Source organism: Mustelus asterias, chromosome 6 (genome assembly GCF_964213995.1).
Source record: "Mustelus asterias chromosome 6, sMusAst1.hap1.1, whole genome shotgun sequence".
In the NCBI taxonomy this organism is placed as follows: Eukaryota; Metazoa; Chordata; class Chondrichthyes; order Carcharhiniformes; family Triakidae; genus Mustelus; species Mustelus asterias.
In genome coordinates, this window is record NC_135806.1 from 138,458,095 (window position 1) to 138,482,716 (window position 24,622).

The 24,622-nt window shown below is 42.5% G+C and overlaps 1 protein-coding gene across 4 annotated transcripts in view; it reads left to right on the forward strand.

Annotated features, from left to right (window-relative positions):
* zfyve28 (zinc finger, FYVE domain containing 28) overlaps positions 1 to 24,622 on the forward strand; it is a 191,415-nt gene that overhangs the window by 64,486 nt on the left and 102,307 nt on the right. For all 4 annotated transcript variants that reach the window (XM_078215171.1, XM_078215172.1, XM_078215173.1 and 1 more), the window contains exons 2-3: positions 16,485 to 16,625; positions 23,942 to 24,079. In XM_078215171.1, coding sequence (XP_078071297.1) covers positions 16,485 to 16,625; positions 23,942 to 24,079 — 279 coding nt within the window. The remainder of the gene's footprint in view (positions 1 to 16,484; positions 16,626 to 23,941; positions 24,080 to 24,622) is intronic.

Below are 24,622 nucleotides of genomic sequence, written 5' to 3' on the forward strand. Positions count from 1 at the left end.
TCCAAGGCCAATATATCCTTCCGCAAATAAGGGGACCAATACTGCACACAGTATTCCAGCTGTGGCCTCACCAATGCCCTGTACAGATGCATCTCTGCTTTTATATTCTATCCCCCTTGCGATATGGGCCAACATCCCATTTGCCTTCTTGATCACCTGTTGCACCTGCAGACTGGGTTTTTGCGTCTCATGCACAAGGACCCCCCAGGTCCCTTTGCACAATAGCATGTTGTAATTTTTTTTTCCATTTAGATAATCCAATTTGCTATTATTTCCTCAAGTTTTTCTGTGAAGAATTAATTTCAGGGCAAGAAAGATGTCTTGGAGGTTGTTGGCGTGTGTGTTGAAATGTACACTTTCAAACTCGTACATTCAAGTGAATGTTGGATTTCTGCTGCATCCTCCTCTGTTACAGCTTCATATACCAAAATGACAGCCACGTATATTGTGCCTAATTAGTGCTTTCTTTCCTGGAAGTAATGTTCAACTGTTAGTAAAGTCAGTTGTGGATGCTGACTCCTTTTAATATTCAAGCAGCATTGATTGTATTGGAGGCAGGGGTATGGAATATAAAATGTTTCTCCACCTGTGACGATAAGCATGTCTTCCAAAGAAATTAAATGCTAAAAATATCCAACAAGATGGACGGACAATCAAGTGCTTGTGAAATGTCCCATTTGAAAGCATCATATGTAGACAACCAGAACAACAATCTGGTCAGATATGCAATTTGATATTTTGCATATTTTGGATAATTGTACAGAATTCCTTGGTGCCAAATTGTTGTAGTTAAGAGTTCAAGCAATTACATTGTTGCACCATCATCTTGATAGTCTTTTAGTTAAATGGTACACTTAACTAAAAGACCATTCTTTCAATTCAGTAAACACTCTCGCAGGTCATTTCTGTGACTTATTGATTTTGCATAAAGACAGAGTCTGCTGTGGGCTGACAGCATGCACTGGAATCTTCATTCAGAGGAACAATAGGCTAGGATTTTGGGCTGCAAAAAGATTGCTACATTTTAATTTTTCATTTGTACCGTTATGCAGTTATTATAATTTTTATCCTTATCTTTGTTAATGTCTCTTGTCACACTTGCCAGCAGTTCATTCCATACAAGTTCATTGTGAACCTGAATGTTGTCAGTAGGTTAGCTCATGGAGAATGGGCAGTGTCGCATCTAAGCCTCATGTCCCATTCAGGTGCAGAATGGGACCGAGGTGATGCTCTGCTTTTTTCCACAAAGAACTCTGTTTCAAAAATGTAGCTGGCACTGGTGAAATGGAAGTCTTTTGATCAGTCAGCATCAAGAGTTATGTCATTTGTGGCACTGAGCTATTTGGCCCATTGAATTTCTATGCCAGCTCTTTGGGGAGCAATCCAGGCAGTCCCATTCCCCTGTTCCATTCCATAGCCCAGCAAATTTATATCCCTTGGAGTGCCTTTTTAATTTCATTTTGAAAAGGTTGATTGTCATGACTTCCACCAACTTTTGTTGCAGCGTGTTCGAGCAATAGCACCAGATAAGATTAATTTAGGTAATCTCAACCAGAGTTCTTTCTGCACTTTGGATTACTGCGTAATTTTTCTTAGTCATTTACACTGAATTGGAAATTATGCAGACTATGAAGTGTAGCGGGGGATATAGGAACCTCTGTTTTCTAAGACTATTAAAACAAAATAGAATAGGGACCACGGTGTGCCTTATATATTGAAGGTATCACAATGTGCCTCACTGATATGCTACGAAGGTATTGTCTGTATAAACACATTATTATTTTTTGCACAGGTATTATAGATTGAAACTGTATTTTTGTATTTTGTTGTAAACTTTGGGCAACAAGTAGTTTACCCCTTGGCATAATGGGAAATAGGTCGAAGCAGACAGACCATGTTCTTTTGGAATAAAGAAGTATAGAGTAATATACCCTATTATCAGAGGCAGCCTAAGCAGCTGCAGTACCAAGGTTTTTGAAATGAATGGAAGGATTCCGCTTCGAGCTGCAATGTAGCTTCTACTGATAAAGGGGCAGGGAAACAGACAGGGAAGTTGACTCACTTATTGTTCTCAGGACTGCAGGTGTTCGGAGCAACCCTGGGACCCACTGAATTTACTTGGGTGAAGTTACCAGGCAACAGGGGGAAATGTCTATGGGTTCGGTTGACCAATGAATTCCTAATTCTGCTAGAAGGTCGTGCTGTTGGCAGAAGTAATGAAGTGTATTAATGTAATTGGATCATTCCGTTTGGATGACAGGCGGGAAATGTTCAGAAATGTATATCTGTTGTGCCCATAACGTCAGAGAGAGGCTAGAATCCTCTGACCATCTCTCTCCTCCCAATACGTGTTGGTTAAATAAAACGTCTTTTAACTGCATACCGTCTTTCGCAAGTCTTTGTGTTTGCTGTGTTTAGCTGAATACAAGACTCCCCAGGGGGTTACCCCGAGAAATTCCCTTTGCACATAGCAATGTCACAATGGTCTGGTAGTGGGTGTTCTTTTGAAACTGTGACCAAGGTTTATTGCAGGTCAAGTCACCACTGTAGTGAAATGATCACTTTTTAGCATTTCTAGCCTGCAGCAGTGATTTCCCGATTGTTAAGGTGGGTCACCTCAGCAGTTTTGCTTTGATGCTATGATCTGAAAATGTTAGGAAAAAATAGTTTGTGCAATAACCCATATTCGCAACATGAAATGACAGCATCCAGTTCGTTCAAGGTCAAATTGCTGGTGCTGGAAAAGAAACTACTTATATGGTAGTATATTACAAGGGGAAAAAATGAGTTACTTGCATTGGACAGTGCCAAACCAACTCATCAGAATGAAAAGCACCAAAAAAAGTAAAGTTTATTTATTAGTTACAAGTAGGCTTACGTTAATACTGCAATGAAGTTACTGTGAAATTCCCCTAGTTGCCACACTCCGGCACCTGTTCAGATCAATGCACCTAACCAGCATGTCTTTCAGACTATGGAAGGAAACCGGAGCACCTGGAGGAAATCCACGCAGACACAGAGAACGTGCAGACTCCGCACAGACAGTGACCCAAGCTGGGAATTGAACCCGCGTCCTTGGCACTGAGGCAGCAGTGCTAACCACTGTGCCATATTATATTCCTCGAAGTACCTTGTGTGTTCTTTCTTGTGATGTTAACATATAACATAGAACAGTACAGCACAGAACAGGCCCTTCAGCCCACGATGTTGTGCCGAGCTTTATCTGAAACCAAGATCAAGCTATCCCACTCCCTATCATCCTGGTGTGCTCCATGTGCCTATCCAATAACCGCTTAAATGTTCCTAAAGTGTCTGACTCCACTATCACTGCAGGCAGTCCATTCCACACCCCAACCACTCTCTGCGTAAAGAACCTATCTCGGATATCCTTCCTATATCCCCCACCATGAACCCTATAGTTATGCCCCCTTGTAATAGCTCCATCCACCTGAGGAAATCGTCTTTGAACGTTCACTCTCTATCCCCTTCATCATTTTATAAACCTCTATTAAGTCTCCCCTCAGCCTCCTCCGCTCCAGAGAGAACAGCCCTAGCTCCCTCAACCTTTCCTCATAAGACTGACCCTCCAAACCAGGCAGCATCCTGGTAAATCTCCTCTGCACTCTTTCCAGCGCTTCCACATCCTTCTTATAGTGAGGTGACCAGAACTGCACACAATATTCCAAATGTGGTCTCACCAAGGTCCTGTACAGTTGCAGCATAACCCCACGGCTCTTAAACTCCAACGCCCTGTAAATAAAAGCTAACACACTATAGGCCTTCTTCACAGCTCTATCCACTTGAGTGGCAACCTTTAGAGATCTGTGGATATGGACCATAAGATCTCTCTGTTCCTCCACAGTCTTCAGAACCCTACCTTTGACCCTGTAATCCACATTTAAATTAGTCCTACCAAAATGAATCACCTCACATTTATCAGGGTTAAACTCCATTTGCCATTTTTCAGCCCAGCTTTGCATCCTATCTATGTCTCTTTGCAGCCTACAACAGCCCTCCACCTCATCCACTATTCACTGTTGGGGAGAGCTGTATGAAAGAAAAATATGCTTCACTCAACTGTATGCTAATTTGCATTCCTTTGAGAGAGCATCGTTGATTATGACCATAAGAAAGAGGAACAGGAATAGGCCATTTGGCCCTTTGAGCCTTCTGCACCATTCAATAGGATTATGGCTGATCTGACATTTCTCATTCCACTTTTCTGCCCTTTCCCTGTAACCCTTGATTCCTTTACTGATCAAAAATCTATTTGATTGATGCCAGAATGTGCTGTTCTAAGAAATTATCATCAAAACTTTCTACAAATTCCTCACCCAGGCTACTTTTGCATGTGTGATTTATCCAGTCTTTATATAGATTAAAATTTGCCATACCTTTGCTAACAAGATCCTACTATTTATTCTTTTATACCTTGTCCTCCCACGTTACAGTTTGGGACCTGTAAACCACTCCTACAAGTTACTTGCTGCTTTTACAACTTCTCATCTCTACCCAAACCACTTCTACATCATGGTTCCCTGAACTTAGGAACACCATAACTAATCAACAGATTAATATTTTCATAATATCCTATCCTTCCTAAATGTCACATACCCTTCAATATTGAGGTAGCAATCTATGCTATCCTCCAGCCATATCTCTAATGGTTATCAGATTCTACTTAATCATTTCTATTTGAGCTATCAGTCCATCCGTTTTGGTTTGAATGCTACGTGCATTCAGATACAGAGCCTTTAGTTTAACCATATCTGCTGATTCACTCACTTTGTGCTCGCTAGCCCTTGCCGTCATAGTATGTATATCCTTTCCCTTAATAAGACCTTTTTCTTTTGCCTTGCCTCTATTCTTTGATTTCCCATATTTTCCCAAGATTGATACCTTGTCCCACAGTTTGAAACCCTTTCTACCTCCATGTGTCTTGATAGAACACTGGTCCCAGCATGGTTCAGGTGTATACTGTCCCAATGGTACAGCTGCCACTTTCCCCAGTACTGGTGCCAGTTCACCCACATAGGTCTTTGAACCAAAAATTCATCTAATTTTATTCACCCTATGCCAATTTGCACATGGTCAGGTTCTGCTATTTAATATAGTGCCTCGCGCCTCATACTTTGTGTGTGGAACCTCTGTCCTCGCCTTACCTATGTCATTGGTACCAACATGGACCATGACAATGGGATCGTCCCCACTCTGAGCAGATTTCCAGAACCCTGGTAATAAGTGAGCAACAGAGCTATCTGGAGTCACTAGATCAGCATTTATTGCCCATCCATCAATGTCCTTCAGAGAGTTGTGGTGAGTGCTTGCTTGAACCATTACAGTACCTGAGGTATAAGTACACTTCTCCAGCTTCCACCCTAAACACGTTAAAGAAGCCATCCCCTACGGACAAGCCCTCCGAATACACAGGATCTGCTCGGATGAGGAGGATCGCAACAGACACCTCCAGACGCTGAAAGATGCCCTCATAAAAGAACAGGATATGGCGCTTGACTCATCAATCAACAGTTCCGACGCGCCACAGCGAAAAACCGCACCGACCTCCTCAGAAGACAAACACGGGACACAGTGGACAGAGTACCCTTCGTCGTCCAGTAGTTCCCCGGAGTGGAGAAGCTACGGCATCTCCTCCGGAGCCTTCAGCATGTCATTGATGAAGACGAACATCTCGCCAAGGCCATCCCCACACCCCCACTTCTTGCCTTCAAACAACCACGCAACCTCAAACAGACCATTGTCCGCAGCAAGCTACCCAGCCTTCAGGAGAACAGTGACCACAACACCACACAACCCTGCCACAGCAACCTCTGCAAGACGTGCCGGATCATCGACACGGATGCCATCATCTCACGTGAGAACACCATCTACCAGGTACACGGTACATACTCTTGCAACTCGGCCAACGTTGTCTACCTGATACGCTGCAGGAAAGGATGTCCCGAGGCATGGTACATTGGGGAAACCATGCAGACGCTACGACAACGGATGAATGAACACTGCTCGACAATCGCCAGGCAAGACTGTTCTCTTCCTGTGGGGGAGCACTTCAGCAGTCACGGGCATTCAGCCTTGGATCTTCAGGTAAGCGTTCTCCAAGGCGGCCTTCACGACACACGACAGCGCAGAGTCGCTGAGCAGAAACTGATAGCCAAGTTCCGCACACATGAGGACGGCCTAAACCGGGATGTTGGATTTATGTCACATTATCAGTAACCCCCACAGCTCGCCCCTGGTCTTGCATAATCTCACCAGCTGTTCTGTCTGGAGACAATACACATCTCTTTAACCTGTGTTTAATGTTCCCTCCAACCACATTATCTGTACCTTTTAAGACCTGGCTGGCTGTAGAGATTTGCATTCTAATTAGTATTCTGTAACTTGATTTCTGTGTCTGTGCACTGTTGGAGAACAGAGACCACTCCATCTGACGAAGGAGCAGCAAGCTCTGAAAGCTTATGGTATTTGCTACCAAATAAACCTGTTGGACTTTAACCTGGTGTTACATAGAAACCCTACAGTGCAGAAGGAGGCCATTCGGCCCATCGAGTCTGCACCGACCACAATCCCACCCAGGCCCTACCCCCACATATTTTACCCGCTAATCCCTCTAACCTACGCATCCCAGGACTCTAAGGGACAATTTTTAACCTGGCCAATCAACCTAACCCACACATCTTTGGACTGTGGGAGGAAACCGGAGCACCCGGAGGAAACCCACGCAGACACGAGGAGAATGTGCAAACTCCACACAGACAGTGACCCGAGCCGGGAATCGAACCCGGGACCCTGGAGCTGTGAAGCAGCAGTGCTAACCACTGTGCTACCGTGCCGCTAAGTTGCCGCTACCGTGTTGTGAGACTTCTTACTGTATAAGTACATCCACAGTGCTGTTAGAGATGGAATCCCCAAATTAGTCCCAACAACAGTGAAGGATTGGCAACATGTTTCCAAGTCAGGATGGTGAGTGACTTGGAGGGGAACCTCGAGGTGGTGGTGTATGCAGATATCTGCTGCCCATGTCCTTCTAGATGGTAGTGCTGCCTAAGGAGCCTTGTGTTCTGAAAGTTTACTTAGTGTCACAAGCAGGCTTACATTAGCACTGCAACGAAGTTACTGTGAAAATCCCCTAGTTCTTGCAGGGCATCTTGAGATGGTACAGACTGCTGCCACTGTTTGTCATTGGTGGAAGGATTGAATGTTTGTAGAAGTGATAGCAATCAATAGGCTGCTTTGTCCTGGATACTGTCAAGCTTCTTGAGTTGTTAGAGCTGTCCCCATCACTATGTTGTCTCTTATCAGTAACATATTCTTCTTTGCTCCCCCCCACTTGAATGGCATTCTTCACCCATGTGCTATGATCAGTCCGCTCATGGACTTTGCTACCCTTTTCACTCACACAGGTAGCAAGCACCTTGTACCTGGTGAACAAAATCAGGGATTGAAGCTCCTCCAACAGCACATGCTGGTTCCCCTTGCCTACCTGACTTATAGTTCGATCCTCTTGTTCCTGAACATTGCCCATCTCTAAAGTTCGGCCTAAGCTAAGGAGTGTGACAGCCTCCTGGAATTGTCCAAGCTGCAGTTGCTTTGTGCAGATATGGTTGCCTGGGACTGCAGTGAATTTCAAAATTGCCCAGTTCTGTTCTGACTGTGGATTGGCCTGCTTGGTCACTTCTGAAGACAATTGCATCGAATTACTATACTTCCGAAGTTAACAATGAAGGTCCACTACCACCACCTCAGGGCATCAAGGGATAGGTAAAAAATGCTGGTTTTTACATGCCGGGCACATTCTAAAAGCCAGATCCTGAGAATTTATCGACAGGAAGAAATGATTGGATTTGTTAGAGGAGTTGTCAAGGTCGGGAATGCATGGTCAGCATTGCATACGATTTGTACGCTAACCCAATGATGAGAAGAATTGTTGTTGCTGTGGCAAGCTCATCCCATTTGTGGTTCACTTCACTGTGCTGCTTACAATTTACATTAGCTGATACATGTTGTATTTTCCTGCCAATTGGATTAAGTAATCGAGCGAAGATTTGAATAGTAACTAATGATCGTGGAAAGACACGATTGAGAGGGATAATGATATTGGCCTCTTTGTACTTCAGCATACACCCTTGTGCGCAGTGAATTGTAGTCCTGGTCTCACATTTTATCCCCAGTTTGAGCTATGCTGTGATGGAGAAATAGAAACAAGAGACCATGTATGTTCTTCAAGAAGGAAGGTCCAATGCACACTGATTTCTCATGGAACTAATGGAAAGTTTGAACAGCTTGTCTATTGCCTGATCTGTGGGCAGTGCCTGATAGGGAGACAATAACAACTGTATTGATAAAGTGCCCTTAATGTCTTTAAACACCTAAAACCATTTAACTGGAGTATTATGAAACAAAATTTGACCACAAGTTGAATGAGAAATTGGGGCAGGTGAAGGTCAAGAGGTTGTTTTTAAGGAACTTCTGAAAGGAAGGCCAGGGGAGAAGGAGAGACTTGGGATGAGAATTCCAGAGTTTTGAACCACAGCAGCTCATGGTAGAAATTGCAGAGATGGGGAGCAAGAAGTAAGATGCTCAAGAGGGTAATGTTTGAAGGAATGTAAGATTCTCGGTGGGTTGTGAAGCTGAAGGAGATTAAAGAGATGGGGAGGCAAGATGCTGTGGAGGGATTTGTAAAGCAAGATGAAAAGCCCAGATAGTGAGAAAGAGAAATGTGTCAATGTTGTGCTTAAAATAAAAGTTATAAATTATGTACAATCAGTGCAGTACGTTTCTGTTTTACAGGTCAACTAACTACATGCATCAGCCTATTCCATCCAAACTGTTTTTAAGGATTAATGAGCTGTGTCATATTTACACCTTCCTAATAAAGCTTCTAACATGAGTTAGAATCATCAATTGAGGCAGTGCAGGTGGAGGCCATTTAGCCCATTGTACTGTGCTAGCTCTTTAAAAGAACTATCCAGTTAATCTCACTTCCCTGCTCATCCTTGGCCTGTCAAATTTGTTCACCTTTAAACCTTTGATCTAACTTCCTTTGGAAGTCATTATTGAGTCCACTTCCATTACTTTTTGAGGCATTCCAGAACATTATAGACATCATTCCAGAACTGTGTGGAGTTTGCACATTCACCCCATGTCTGCGTGGGTTTCCTCCGGGTGCTCCGGTTTCCTCCCACAGTTCAAAGACGTGCTAGTTAGGTGAATTGACCACGCTAAATTCTCCCTCTGTGTACCCGAACAGGCGCCAGAGTGTGGCGACTAGGGGATTTTCACAGTAACTTCACTGCAGTGTGAATGTAAGCCTACTTGTGACTAATAAATAAACTTTAACTTTATTATAACTTGTGTTTAAAATTAAATATAAATCTCTGGTTACTGACCCTCCTGCTACTGGGAGCAGTTTCTCCTTATTGACTCCATAAAAACCCTTTATGATTTTGAGCACCTTGACCAAATCTCCCCATAATCTACTCTGCTTGAGTGAAATCTCCCAGCTTCTCCAATCTCTCCCTGTAACTGAAGTTCTGGATCTCTGGTACGATTTAAGTACATTTACTCTATCCCCAATCCAAGACCTTGACCACCTTAGAAACATAGAAACTAGAAGCAGGAGGGAGGCCACTTGGCTTGTCAAGCCTACCCCGCCATTCATTTTGATCCTGAAGTGTTTGCGTAGGACACTTGCTGAAGTGTTGTACCCAGAATTGGACACAGTGCTCCAGCTAGTGCCTCATCACTGATGCGTAAATGTCGAGCATAACTTGTTTTTACCATCTCAATTTGCATAGAGTCATAATCAGAGGTTTACAGCATGGAAACAGGCCCTTCGGCCCAACTTGTCCATGCCACCTTTTTTTTTAAAACCCCTAAGCTCATCCCAATTGACCGCATTTGGCCCATGTCCCATCGTACCCATATAACTATCTAAATACTTTTTAAAAGACAAAATTGTACCCACCTCGACTACTACATCTGACAGCTTGTTCCAGACACACTCCACCCTCTTGTGTGAAAACATTGCCCCTCTGGACACTTTTGTATCTCTCCCCTCTCACCTTAAACCTATGCCCTCTAGTTTTAGACTCCCCTACCTTTGGGAAAAGATATTGACTATCTAGCTGATCTGTGCCCCTCATTATTTTATAGACCTCTATAAGGTCACCCCTCAGCCTCCTACGCTCCAGAGAAAAAAGTCCTAGTCTATCCAGCCTCTCCTTATAACTCAATCCATCAAGTCCTGGTAGCATCCTAGTAAATCTTTTCTGCACTCTTTCTAGTTTAATAATATCCTTAGCATGAATCAAGAATTTTAAATTTTTTTTGAAGAACTTTTTCAACTTGCCCTTCCACTTTTAAAGCTTCACTCATGCATGCGTGCCCCCAAATCTTTTCCTGTAGCTGCTTTTTATTTGTATTTATCATTGCCATTCTGTCCACTGGGCTTCTTACCTCCGGTTTGTCTATCACTACTTTCTAGTTTCTGATCCTGAGCTAATTTGTATCTGCACTGCCACAGGACCTTTTATCCAATAGACTTCAGTTTTTCTAATGAGCATATTTTGTGGTATTTTATCAAATGTCTTTTAAAAATCCACATTGTCTTCATCAGCTACCCTCCATTTGAAGTTGATGCCGACTCAAGGTCACAAGTTTCTGTGCGAGTCTTCATGTGATGGATCAGGCCATTTCCCAGCCCACAGATCTTTGGGCACATGGAGCAGGATGTGTCACTAAGTAGCGGGATCCAGAGGGCAGGATTTGCTGCCTTTTCTTTCCCTCACTGATGTCACTCTGTCTCATCATTAAGATGTTGTAACTTGGTGTGATACAGTGAGATGGACATTGTGGTCACCAAATTGTAGCAAGCTTCTCTTTCTGTGATTAATGTCAATGCTGCTGTGCTTCAAGGAGAACTTCAGATTGTCACTGAAGCAGCACCCCCCCCCCCCCCCCCTACCCTCGGCCCCCCTTCCTGGGTGTTTGAGAAAACAGGGCCTGGTGGGGCAATACTTCTTGGCCATCTGGACACTGTACCCAGTCCATGACAGCTGATATTGAAAGCCTTCTGCCCGAATGCTGTGCGGTTGGTTTCAAGGTGGACATTAGCATGTGGACAATGGTTCTCCCCAAATTGAATCTTGGGCTTCATGTCCACGATATCCATATCAACCCCACTACCTTCATCAGCCTTTCTGTTCCGTGCTATTTTTTGTTTGGCCTCTTACTCTGTTGTGAATATAGGTTTTAAAAATTTCCATCCCCTCCCAGTGCTGCTAAAACTTTTGGGATTAATAAATGTGAGATGACATGATGGCTTTGGGATGTATTAAATGAAGCTTTTGAAAAGTGGCCAATCCTTTAATCCTCGACCATGTTTGTGTAGAGTAGATATGTTACTAATCCAACATCAAATGGGAATTTGAGAGATGAAAAGTTCATGCAGCAAGATGAAAAGTAATTAGCAATTTAGCTTTGTTGCACATCTCCCAAGAATAGGAAATATTCGACACCAGTTTATATGGTGTGCGTTGTTTTCTGGTGCGTGAGTAGATCATCTTTCAGAGTGTTTCATAATATTTTTCAAAATTTATTCTTTCCTGGAATGTGGGCATCACTTGTCCATCCCAAATTGACCTTGAGAAAGTGGCGGTGAGTTGTGGTCCATACGGTGAAGGTACCATGAAAAATGTGCCAAGATTCTGACCCAGCTCGGAATGACGATATATTTCCATCTTAAGATGGTGTATGATTTGGAGGGGAACTTGCAGATGGTGGTGGCCCCATGTGTCTGCTGTCCTCATCCTTCTAGGTGGCAGAGGTCACAGGTTTGGAAAGTGCTGTCGCAGGAGCCCTGGTGATTTCATGGAATCACAGAACTGTTTTGGTGCACAAGGAGGCCATTGGGCCCATTGTGGCTGGACCAGCTCTCCAAATGAGCATTATGATGAGCTATCATTCCTCTTCTTTTCCCCATACCCCTGCACATTGTTTCTATTCAAATAATCATCGAATGCCCTGATTGAACCTGTTCTCCACCACACCCACGGGCAGTGCATTCCAGACTCAAACCACTCGCTGTGTGAAAAAGCTTTTGTTCTTGAACAACGTTTGCCCTTCTCCCAGTCTGCACCACCGCAGTCCAGTCTACATTTGGTTAATTAAAGTTCCTCTTAACTATCCTATAAAGTTTGCATCTCTCTCTCATTTCCCTGCAGATTTGTCCTTCTACATCCTTCTCACGAATTGTTGCTGTGCTGCAGTGCATCTTGTAGATGGTATACACGCCAGCCACTGCGCACTGGTGATGGATTCAATTAATTCAAGGATGGTTTTGTAAAATCATTTGACAATTGATGGAATTCTGCCATTCCTTAAAGCAATTGTGCACAAATATGCTGCTTTTGATTTTGTGGGATGCAGAAGCCAGGGAATTTTCGGGTCTTTGTCAGGCTACCAGTAGAGCTATTGAGCAAAGTTGAAGTTTTGTCATGTGTGACAGAGAACAAAAGTCAAATCCAAACCAACCTCATCTGATTGATTTACTTCACTATCTTTATAAATTAACTTGAAGAGGAGGATGGTTCGGCACAGACAAGAAGGGCCAAAAGGCCTGTTTCTGAGCTGTAATTTTCTATGGTTCTATGGTTGAAAGGTAGATTTTTTTTTCTGCAGTATTTCTTCACTTCCTATCGGGGGGAAAAAATAGTTTCGTATACTCTTCATGTCGTTATTTTAGTGATGAATTTACTGCCTGACCAAAACTAGCTTCGAGCAAAGAAGGCACAGAAACATACAAAATAGGAGCAGGAGTAGACCATTCGGTCCTTTGACCCTGCTCTGCCACTCAGTTTGTTAATGGCTGATCCTCCAACTCAACACTGCACCTCTACACTCTGCCCATTCCCCTTTGCCCTTTGACGCCTCGAGTCTATAAATCTGTCTATTTCCTTATTTATATTCAGTGACTTGGCCTCCACAGCCTTTTGTGATATAGAATTCCACAGTTTCACCACCCTTTGAGTGAAGAAGTTTCTCTTCATCTCAATCCTAAATGGCCTACTCTGTATCCTGAGACTGTGTCCCCTTGTTCTAGACCCCCTCCAGCGAGAGGAAACTACATCCTTGCATCCAATCTATCGAGCCCTGTCAGAATTTTATATGTTTCAATTCGATCCTTTCATTCTTCTAAATTCCAGTGAATGCAGGCGGAGTCGATTCAGTGAAAGCAGGCAGAGTTGACCAAATCGCTCCTCGTATGACGGTCCTGCTTTCCTGGGAATCAGTCTGGTGAACCTTCGCTGAATTCCCTCAATGACAACTCCTTTCTTTGACAAGGAGACCAAAACTACACACACCACTCCAGGTGTGGTCTCATCAAGGTCCTGAATATCTGCAATAAGACATCCTTGTTCCTGTACTCAAGTCCTCTTGCAATGAAGACCACCATTTTGATTTGATTTATTATTGTCACATGTATTAGTATACAGTGAAAAATATTGTTTCTTGCGTGCTATACAGACAAAGCATGCTGTTCATAGAGAAGGAAAGGAGAGGGTGCAGAATGTAGAGTTACAGTCATAGCTGGGGTGTTGAGAAAGATAACTGAATGCGAGGTAGGTCCATTCAAAAGTCTGACAGCAGGGAAGAGTGTTTTTGAGTCAGTTGGTATGTAACATCAGACTTTCGGATCTTTTTACTGATGGAAGAAGGTGGAAGAGACTTCTTCGTCTGGAATGTGTGGGGTCCTTAATTATGCTGGCTGCTTTTCCAAGGCAGCGGGGAGCGTAGACAGAGTCAATGGATGGGTACATACCGTTTTCCTTCCTACCTGCTTGCTGTACCTTCATACTTACTTTAATCAGGGCACGCAGATCCCTTTGTAATTCAACATTTTCCTATCTATCGCCATTCAATTCTCTATCTTTCTGTTTCTCTGTCCAAAGTGGATAACTACACATTTATTCATATTATATATACTGCATCTGCCATGTATTTGCTTGCTCACTCAACTTCACTAAACCACTTTGAAACCGCTTGACATCTTTCTCATCACTCAAAAAATGGTGTTGTCAGCAAACTTGGAAATATTACTTTTGGTTCCCTCATCTAAACCATTATATTGTGAATAGCTGGCCTTTCATGATATCCAGATGTTCCAAGTGCTTTACATCCAATGAAATATTTTGAAGTGTAGAAACTATTGTAATGTAGGCAATGTGGCTACTAATTTGTATCAAGTACCACGAACGGCATGATGGTACACTGCTGCCTCACCAGCACCAGGCACCTGGGTTCACCTTGGGCGACTGTGCAGAGTTCTCACCGTGTCTGCCTTGGTCAGAATGCTGGGAAGAAATTCCCTGCCCTTTTTCGAGAAGTGTCCTGTGAGGTTTGAAACATCAATGGGAAGGAAAATGGGGGGCCTCAATCTCGTCATCAGCAATATGGGATCTCCGGTGCTGCAACATCCCCATAGCACTGAAGTGGATAGTCAGCCTTGATTTTGTGTGGGACTAGAACTCAACCTTCCTCCCCCAATACAAAATTTTAGAAATTAATGCTGCCAGTAATCTTGAGAATTAGGTCTAGGAATGGAGAAGAATAGGACAGAGAAATGCCTGGAATTATCAGAATTTGCTAAAATTATCAGAATGCTGCTCAGGCACACACTTCGGGAGATGTTTTGACTTTGCATTGCCGACTAATGTTGGCCGACTTGTTGGTTGTTATGTAGCTTCAGAGTTGTTTTAACCATGTGGAAAGAAACATTGATGTAAAATCCATCTCCACGGCTATGACAAGAATGCAGCATTTTTAACTGATGGATTGTTTACTTGAGTTTTCATCCTTGTATTTTGCAGCAGACATAGGGATAAAAATGGTCACTTACAAGCAATGTTGGCAAACTGTAAAGGGTATTCATACCATGCTAATGAGCTGCATGCAACAATGGTTGACATTGTTCTGAAATGGGGAGTGGCTTGACCCATCGACTGAAGCCATTAATTTGTAAATATTACAAATTATGCAGCTGTATTTGAATGGGAAAATTGTCAGAATCATGTCTGACTAGAGTGGAAAGGGAAAAAAAATCAAGATTTGTCTCTCTGGAGTATATGTTCAAAGAAAATTCGAGCATATATCTTGATTGCATTTCAAATCTGAAGCTAAGTTGCAGGTTAATTATTTGAATGGCATGAAAGTCGCCATGTTCCCAGAGGACCATAGACTCCTCTCTCCAATGAGCTGACTAGTGGTTATTTAACCTGAGGATCACCACACCTCAGGCGAGGGGCAAGGTTGAGAATCCTTCTATATAACTATATGATTAAAGGGGGGCAGTTGGCTTCGTCAGCTGGTTTGTCGTGCAGAGTGGGGATTCAATTCCTGTACTGACTGAGATCATGGAGAGTGCAAGATAGAAGGCTGGTCATGAGTGCATCAATTAGGGTGCGGATAGGAAATGAGGTTCAGTTGAGTGGCCAGTGATGTTGAATCCAAGTAAATACCTAATTTAATAATCAAAACCATAGCAAGGACTTTATGAAAAGGAGTCGGCACCATTTTCAAATTTGCTACATTCAAACTTTGAATGATGCAAGTTATTTTTGATCGTAGCAATGACTCCAAAATGAAGTCTGCCTGGATTCTGAATATCCTACAAAGCTCATTGCTGAAAAACAGACCTTCAAGTCATCAGTTTTGGTCAGGAAACCAACTGTTATGCTGTTTTTGCCACCCTGATCGGTGTCAATTATAATTGTTATGGATTATTCACCCAACTAAAAATCTTTGGAACAGAATGAACAAGGAAGTGGCGATCTATTGTAAGAAGCTAGATTCATCAACAGATTGGTATTACACTTCAACCATTAATATGCTACAATGATGAGAATGATCGATTGCAATGCAGCATGTTGCATGACTTGCTAACAACTCGGGTGCTCTTTTGGATGAGATGTTAAACAGGTGCCAGGTGGACACAAAGGATCCCATCACACTATTGTGAAGAGCAGAGGAGTTATCTCTGATGTCCCGATCAATTTTATCTGTCAGTCGGCATCTTAAAAACATTATCTGGTCATTGTCACATCGCTGTTTGCAGCAGTTTGCTGTGCTAAATTGGCTGCTGCATTTCCAACATTATAACAGCAATTGCATTTCAAAAAGGACTTGATGGGTTGTAAAGCACTTTGAGATGCTCTGAGCTTGTGAAAGGTGCGACAGAAATGTGAATCTTGCCTTTTCTCAAGAAATTATAGGAGGATGCCATGGTGGTCCATCATGTACGTCTGTCGATTTAATGTATATTTACTTCCTGTAGATTAATAATTCTTTGGATTAAAAGATGTTCATAAATTGGGTGGTGATCTTGGTTAAAGCTGAGAGTTCTGGGGTAGATAGCATCTTAATTTACTTGAAAATGAGTTAATTGTGGATTTTTTTTGAAATCATAGAGGTCAGACCCACAGCTCCTTGCCCAATTCTACTATGCAGACGAAGAGCTTAATCAGGTTGCAGCTGAATTGGATAGCTTAGATGGACGGAAAGACCCACAAAGATGTACCCTGCTGGTCAACCAGTTCCGTTCCTGCCAGGTAATTGTGACAATCACACCATCACTTACATTAAAGTATATTGCTGTTGGGGGTTATTAAAGTCATAATATAACTTGTATCATTTCCAAATCACACCATTGTGACTTGTGGCGTATATCATGTTATACGAGTGCTGGAACACTACAGCAAAGTGGCATTTGTTTCACCATGTGGATGGCAGTCTTATGACCACCTTCTCAAGGGCAACTATGGATGGGCATTATCTTAACAATGATGCCCACAGCTCAAAGAATATTTTCGTTTAAGCAGTGACTTTTAACCAGCTTGTTTGAAGATGTGTGTAGTGGCTTGAAATTGTACAAGCGACATAATTTGGGTAACAATTAGCGGAGAAAGTTTGCAGAAACTATTGTTTCTTGAGTAGCAGCAGAGCCCCAAATATTAATTCGACGATGAAATAAATGTATGTTAAAATTGCATGAAAATTGTTTGGTTTATAATACTTGGCTTTGCCCTGCCTTTTCTTACAGAAACCACCTGTTTTGGAAAGTCTTGACATTCTAACTGCAGCAGCATATAACTGCGGTAGCACAGTGACGATGACACTGGATTAGTAATCCAGTAACCTAGATTAATAATGTGCAATGTCACTTCATATCATGCCATCATGACAGCTAGGGAATTTAAATTCAGTTCATTAAATAAAATCTGGAATAACTAGCATCAGCAGTTGTTGGAAAAGTCTATTTAGATCACTCTTGGGTGAAAATCTGGCTGATTATGGCTCCAGACCCATGGATGACTCTTAACTGTCCTCTGAAATTACATAGCAAGCTACTCGATTGCATGGGGTGGGAAATAAATGATACCTTTGCCATTGACACCCATGTCCTGTGAATGTATTTTTAAAATGTATTCATTCATTTGTGTGGTTCAGCTTGGAAACAAATTAAAATTTCTGTCCTGTGTCTGCTGTTTCAGGGGTATTGTGCTATTTTAAGTGCAAATCTTGCATGGATTTTTGAACTGTGGGCAAGGAAGTAATTAAGTGGTGTTTGGTTTTAAACTCTACTGAACCAGCATCCATCATCACTAATTGGTTAATACGGTTATGTTTGGATTTTTACCAAGCTTCTGCAACTCGAGCAAATAAATGATTGTATGTTCCAAAGCAATCACCATTTTTTAAAAACCAATCAATGTGTGAATTTGTTTTTGAAGTGAGTCATTAATTCTTGCAAGTGTCAGTGCACAGAGACAAATGCGTGCGGTTGAAGATTGTATTGTGGATTCTGGTGCTGTATAAATGCTAACTGGAAACCCATTTTTAATTTTTGTGTTAGAAATCGCTAAAAATATCCAGCCCTTTTCTGAAATATTCAGTGATTTTGATTTGATCCAAGTTGTAATTTGAATGAACTTTTTTTTAAACTTGGCGCATGCTGGCATAACTTCCATCCAAGGTAACTGCAACCCTTCAAATAGCAACAATGCAGTGTTTAGTCATGTTGATCTGATTAACTTCAACTTTTTGTGTCTATTTCCTGTTTTGACAATTGGTCAGCTTTTCTTTAAGTCGATACGGCTCAAGTATTTTTTTTTCAACTCTGGCATTTTCCTAATATTTTACCGAATGTGTAGCTGCCATGAAAATTCCTCCCCTATCATATATCCCGTAAAGCAGTTTTATCAGAAAGATGATCTCATACTTGGTCCCAACAAATCTGCTCGGTCCTTCTCTCAAACAGAACAGTGGATCCACCTGGACCACTGAACACCCTACATTCAAAATACACAAGTCGGTTCCTTTTTTCCCCACTTGTTATACACCCAGATAACAAAGACACCTATGTCAGATTCCGATTCATCGACTACAGCTCAGCCTTCAACACCATAATTCCTACAAAACTAATTTCCAAACTCTGTGGCCTAGGGCTCGACTCCCCCCTCTGTGACTGGATCCTAGACATCCTAATTCGCAGACTGCAGTCAGTAAGGATAGGCAACAACACCTCCTCCACGATCAACCTCAACACCAGTGCCCCACAAGGCTGTGTCCTCAGCCCCTTACTATACTCTGTATAGTATGACTGTGTGGCCAATTCCCCTCCAACTCCATTTTCAAGTTTGCTATGACACCACCATAATGGGTCAAATCTCAAACAACGACGAGATGGAGTACAGGAATGAGATAGAGAATCTGGTGAACTGGTGCAATGACGATCTCTCCCTCAATGTCAGCAAAATGAAGGAGAAAGCATAGTGGAGGGCATGAGTCTGTCTACATCAATGGGGATGAAGTGGAAATGGTCGAGAGTTTCACGTTTCTCGGTGTCCAGATCATCACCAACCCGTCCTGGTCCCTTCGCATCGATGCCATAGTTAAAAGCCCACCGACGCCTCTACTTTCTCAAGAGGCTAAGGAAATTTGGCATGTCAACTACGACTCTTGCCAACATTTACAGACGCACCAAAGAAAGCGTCCTTTCCCAATTATATCACAGCTTGGTATGGCTCCTGCTTTGACCAAGACCGCAAGAAACTACAAAAGGTTGTGAACGTAGCCCAGTCCATCACGCAAACCAGCCTCCCATCCATTGACTCGTTTACACTTCCTGCTATCTCGGAAAAGCAGCCAGCATAATCAAGGACCCCATGCACCCCAAACATGGTCTCTTCCATCTCCTTCCTTCAGAATAAAGATACCAAAGTCTGAGGTCATGTACCAACCGACATGAGCAGCTTCTTCCCTGCTGCCATCAGGCTTTTGAATGGACCTGCCTGAGATTAAGTTGATCTTGCTCTACACCCTAGCTATGAGCGAGCATAGGTGGCGCAGTGGTTAGCACTGCTGCCTCACAGCGTCAGGGACCTAGGCTCAAATCCAGCCTTGGGTGACAGTCTGTGTGGAGTTTGCACTTTCTCCCCGCGTCTGCGTGGGTTTCCTCCGGGTGCTCCAGTTTCCTCCCACAGTCCAAAAATGTGCTGGTTAGGTTGATTGGCCATGCTGAATTGACTCTAATGTCAAGAGGATTAGCAGGAAAAATGAAGGTTATAGGAATAGGAACTGGGTGGGATTGGTTCAGACTTGATGGGCCAAATGGCCTCCTTCTGTACTGTGGGGATTCTATGACTGTAACACTACATAGTTCACCCTCTCCTTTCCTCCTGTATGAATGGTATGCTTTGTATAATGCGCAAGAAATTATGCTTTTCACTGTATACTAATACATGAGACAATAAATCAATATTCCCCCACCCTTGCCATATTTATGCTCTGGACATGCTGAAGACTGGAGCATTATTTTTTGGGTAATTAAGACCCTTTGAGGATTCCGATTACTGTGCAAAATCCTTCAGTCTCCATCCAGAAGCATCTTGTGATGCTTGGAACTTTCCGGTGACCATTCTACCTGCACTTCCTGTCTTTTCCCTCCTTGACGGACAATGAGCATTTTTCCATTCTCCTTGCAATACGATCCTCTATCAATATTGCTCTACAACTCTCCCCACACCCACCCATGCAGTTGAGCCACACTCAGTGCCATGGACCTGCCTCCTGCTGCCATCTCCACCAACAGTATCCAAAATGGAAAACTGATGTCTCGTGTAGAGATATAGTGTGCATCAACTCAGTCTTGACTCATGACATTTTGGTGTGTACCCAGCTATAGGACTATGGTATTTTGCTCGGGGACCTGAACAGTATTGATTTGGAAGATGCCGGGAGCTTCTGGTCCAGTTGTTGATCACCAATACTTAGTTTCAGTCTCAGCACAATTCTTTGGCACCATGTTGGGAGGGGAGGGGTGGGGGGAGCTAAAGGATATATTTTTTTTCACAGCTTCAATGGCTGTAGAATAGAATTAAATATGCAAGTCAGGTCTCTGCCAGAAATAATGTCCAGACAGTTGTTCTTTAATTGTAACTCAGAAGCATGCAACAGAATGGCATTAGATAATGTGTATGATCCAGGACAGAGTTGTGATGTAGATCAATGGGAAAAGGGGAAGCAGCTGTAAGATGTGGCCTACTTTGTCCTGTCATCTAGCTGGAGGAGGAGCGCTGGTGCAGAGCCTATCTTGAAGCATACACAGTTTCAGCTGGTTCGCTTTCGCAGTACCGCTGCACACTTGGGATGCCTGTAACGCTGTACCTAAACTTCCTGCACTTGGAGAAGTGAAGATATTTCTTGTAGGAAGAGTGTGTGCACCACGTTGGTCAAACAGAAGCCCTAAAGATGGGTACTAGTTCATGAGGAACTGATTTGGAGAATCTTAAATATGCTGCTGGGTTTCTGCCCTTGTGAAATATTCATTGACCCAACATTCAACATTGCATTTATCATTGCGCTCAAAAATTTTCTTCAATCAGTTACCACTTGTTAAAAATGGAATGGAGTTTATATTCTTCGTATTGCACAACCTGCTGCATAGCTAAGATTGCATTGGATCAATAGTAGAGAATGTGTTTATTGATGGTGTAATATTTCAAGTTGAATTGTGTTGTGGTTTCAAGCATTCCCTTTTGCCTGGATAAGTGACTAACTTTGGTCGAGTATGCCTTTGCTGTCAGTTATTTATTTCTTTTGGATTTCAAAGAGAAGAATGTATGAGGCAATAAAAGTATGTTTATTAGTTTGAATGGATTTCAGTCTGCAGCAAGATGAGTGGAGGCAGGGACTAGTTGGATTGTTAGTGTTATCAATGGTATTGGAGGAGCAACATTGAAACCTGAAAACAATCATGGCAAGTGATGAAATTGCACAGATGCTGGAAGACGAATGACCGTGGAAGTTGCTTGATTATCGTAACAGCTCCACCTCTTCAATAATATTCCTTAGGGAAGACATCAGCTTATCCAGATGTTAACCTCAGAGTTGACCCATCAAACTCCTCTGAAATGGGCAATGGATATAGTGGTCCGGTTTCCTCCTACACTCCAAAGATATGCGGGTTATGTTGATTGGCCTTGGTAAATTCCCCTTAGTGTCAGGGTATTAATAGTAGGAGATGGCTCTAATGAAGCGCCATCGAGACTTGAGGTGTTAGTTCTATTCTCTCTGCACAGATGCTGTCAGACCTGCTGAGATTTTCCAGCATTTTCTGTTTTTGACCCAGATTTCTGTTTAGCCGTTTATAGCGCAACAATCCACAATCCTGTCTGGAAGACAGTTCTGGTTGTTTTAGTGCCCGTGTTGCTGAGGTTCTAGGGGAAAAAAGAGCTCCATGTGATCTCTGGCTTCTGATTATTCATGGCATTTTAGAAGCCTAGGAAGAGCTCATTTTTATTTGCTCTTGAATGGGCTCAATGCTAACGTCACCTTTATTGGCTATCCCTGAAAGTGTGGGCTGACCTTGATTTTTTTGAACTGCAGCAATCCTTATGGCAATGGTAGATCCACAATCATGAAGAGTGAGTCATAGGATTAGTGGCAGTATATTTTATGCTCATTTTGAGCAGGAGGTTAGTGAGAGGATCTCATCTGCCCCTCCAGCCTCAGTCGAACTGGCATCTGAGGTCACCATCGCAGAGGTCAGATCGGTCAGTTTGAACACCAGCAAACCAGCCTCTCACCCATTGACTCTGTCTACATTTCCATTGCCTCGGAAAAGCAGCCAGCATAATCAAGGACCCCACCATGCACCCCCGGACATTCTCTCTTCCACCACCTTCCTTCGGGAAAAAGATACAAAAGTCTGAAGTCGTGTATCAACCGACTCAAGAACAGCTTCTTCCCTGCTGCTGTCAGACTTTTGAATGGACCAACCTCGCACTAAGTTAATCTTTCTCTATACCCTAGCTGTGACTATAACACTACATTCTGCACTCTCTCCTTTCCTTTTCCATGAACGGTATGCTTTGCCTGTATAGTGCGCATGAAACAATACTTTTCACTGTATACTAATATGTGTGACAATAATAAATCGAATCAAAATCAAGTCACAGCCAGCAATTGTTGCCATCCCCAATAGCCCTTGAAGTGAGTGGCTTGCTGGGCCTTTTCATGAGGGCAGTTCAGTGCCACGTAGGTGCTGCTGGGTAAGGATGGCAGATTTCCAACTCTAAGTGATGTTAGTTTGGGGTTTTTTTTAGATACGTTTGTAGCATCAAATGACGAGGGTTTCAAGGTCACTGTTACTGAGACTAGCTTTTAATTCCAAATTTATTAATTGAATCCAAATTCCATCAGCTGCGGTGGTGAAATTTGAACCCATGCCCCAGAGCATTTTCTTGGGCTTCTGGGTTGCTGTCCAATGACATTATCACTGAGCCATCATTTCCCTTTGTATTGCACAGTTGAGGACCAACGTTGTTATTAAACTTGATGTGTTGGTACCAGTAAGTTGATGAAAAAATTGTGCTGGATTTCAGCCAAGTTATACCGGTTCGCTCTGTGAATTATGTCCTTTTGTTCACCTAAATTGCTTTCACTTCCAGTACCAGACGTGAAAACATCAAGTGATGTAGCTCGGGATGTACTTTCCCAATTCCCAGAATGCTTTACAAAGTGACAGTTATGCACTAAGTGTGATTTTTGTATGTATTTTCAGCACAGATTTAGCTCAACAGATCAGCGGTGGCATTTCAAATCTCTGGTGGCAAATCTCTTGCCATTCCTCCTCTTTTAACTCTATCAACATATTCTTTATCTTTATCCTTTATGTGAGTATCTAGTGAATTTATGATATTCATCTCAACTGCTCTCTATAGTGAGTTCCACACTCTAACCCCTTTGTGGGTGAGAGGTTTACCTTCAGCTCCTTGTTGAATTTGAGTAATTATCATTTTATTTCTATGTCTACCCTGGAAAACTCTTTCATATTCTTAAAGCCTCAGTCTTCGCAGTTCTAGAGAGAACTCGGTCTGTTCAGTATTTCCTGATAAAATCCTTATTTCAGGGACATTCCTTGTAAATCTTGCGCCTTTTTCATTGCCTCTATATCCTTGTGTACAATTAACAAACCACAACTGTTCACAGTGCACCCAAGCCTGGTCCAACCAAGGTTTTATGGATACTTAACAAGTCTTAACTGCTTTTCAATTCTACTCCTCTAGAAATAAACCGCAGTGTTTTATTTTTTTTCTAATTTGTCCTGGCAGCATAAAAGATTGAGCTGCACTGACATGGTGTATACAGTGTTGTTTATTACTGAATTGTAGGTCATCGTGTCACCCAAAAATAGACAATATGTAAAAATCAGAAGGGTGTAATTCATCGGAACCTGTGTATTGTTGAATAAGAATTTAATGGTGTAATGCTGGTCTATTTTGGAAGATCTGTTTCTGATAATCTTTCAAGCTGGTGTTTAATATTTCCTGGATATTTTCTCTTTTTTTTTTCAAACAAATAGGATAATGTGTTGAATATAATCAACCAGATCATGCAGGAATGTATTCCGAATGAACGGGCAAACCGGGATTTCTGTGTCAAGTTTCCAGAGGAAATACGGCATGATAATCTGGGAGGACAGCTTTGGTTTGGAGCCGAGGTAAATTATTTCCTTCATCCCGTGGTGGTTAAATCTCAGTGAAACATTTGCTTGTTATCCTGGCTCGTGCGCGCAAAAGTAGTTTGTCTGAAACTTTCCACATATACAGTAAAATCCCAATGAGTCACATGCCGGGGCATCAGCCCAGAAATTTGTGTTTGTTGGAGTTTGGTGACAGCCAAGGAGGCCTCATTCCCACATGAATACTTTTCTACGTAATCTCATCTGCCTACAAAGACTGTCAATGTTTAAAAACCACAGATTCAAATGCAAAATGAAAACATGGTACAGCAGTGAATGTGTCCAGACCATATAATGGCTTGACCTTGTAAAATATCAGAGGTTGCATTGAAAAATGTTGGGAGTTAACTCCAGAAGAAATCCAAAAATGTTTTTTTTTTGGACGAATGGGTGGGTATTCATTGGACTCTTCAGGGTAATCGGCTTCCATGGGCTCCTTTGGAGAAAAAAGGAATGCATCTATGATTCATTTTTTCAGTTCCACCGTGCAGCGGATGGCACCATCTGCCTCTGCGTGGGATA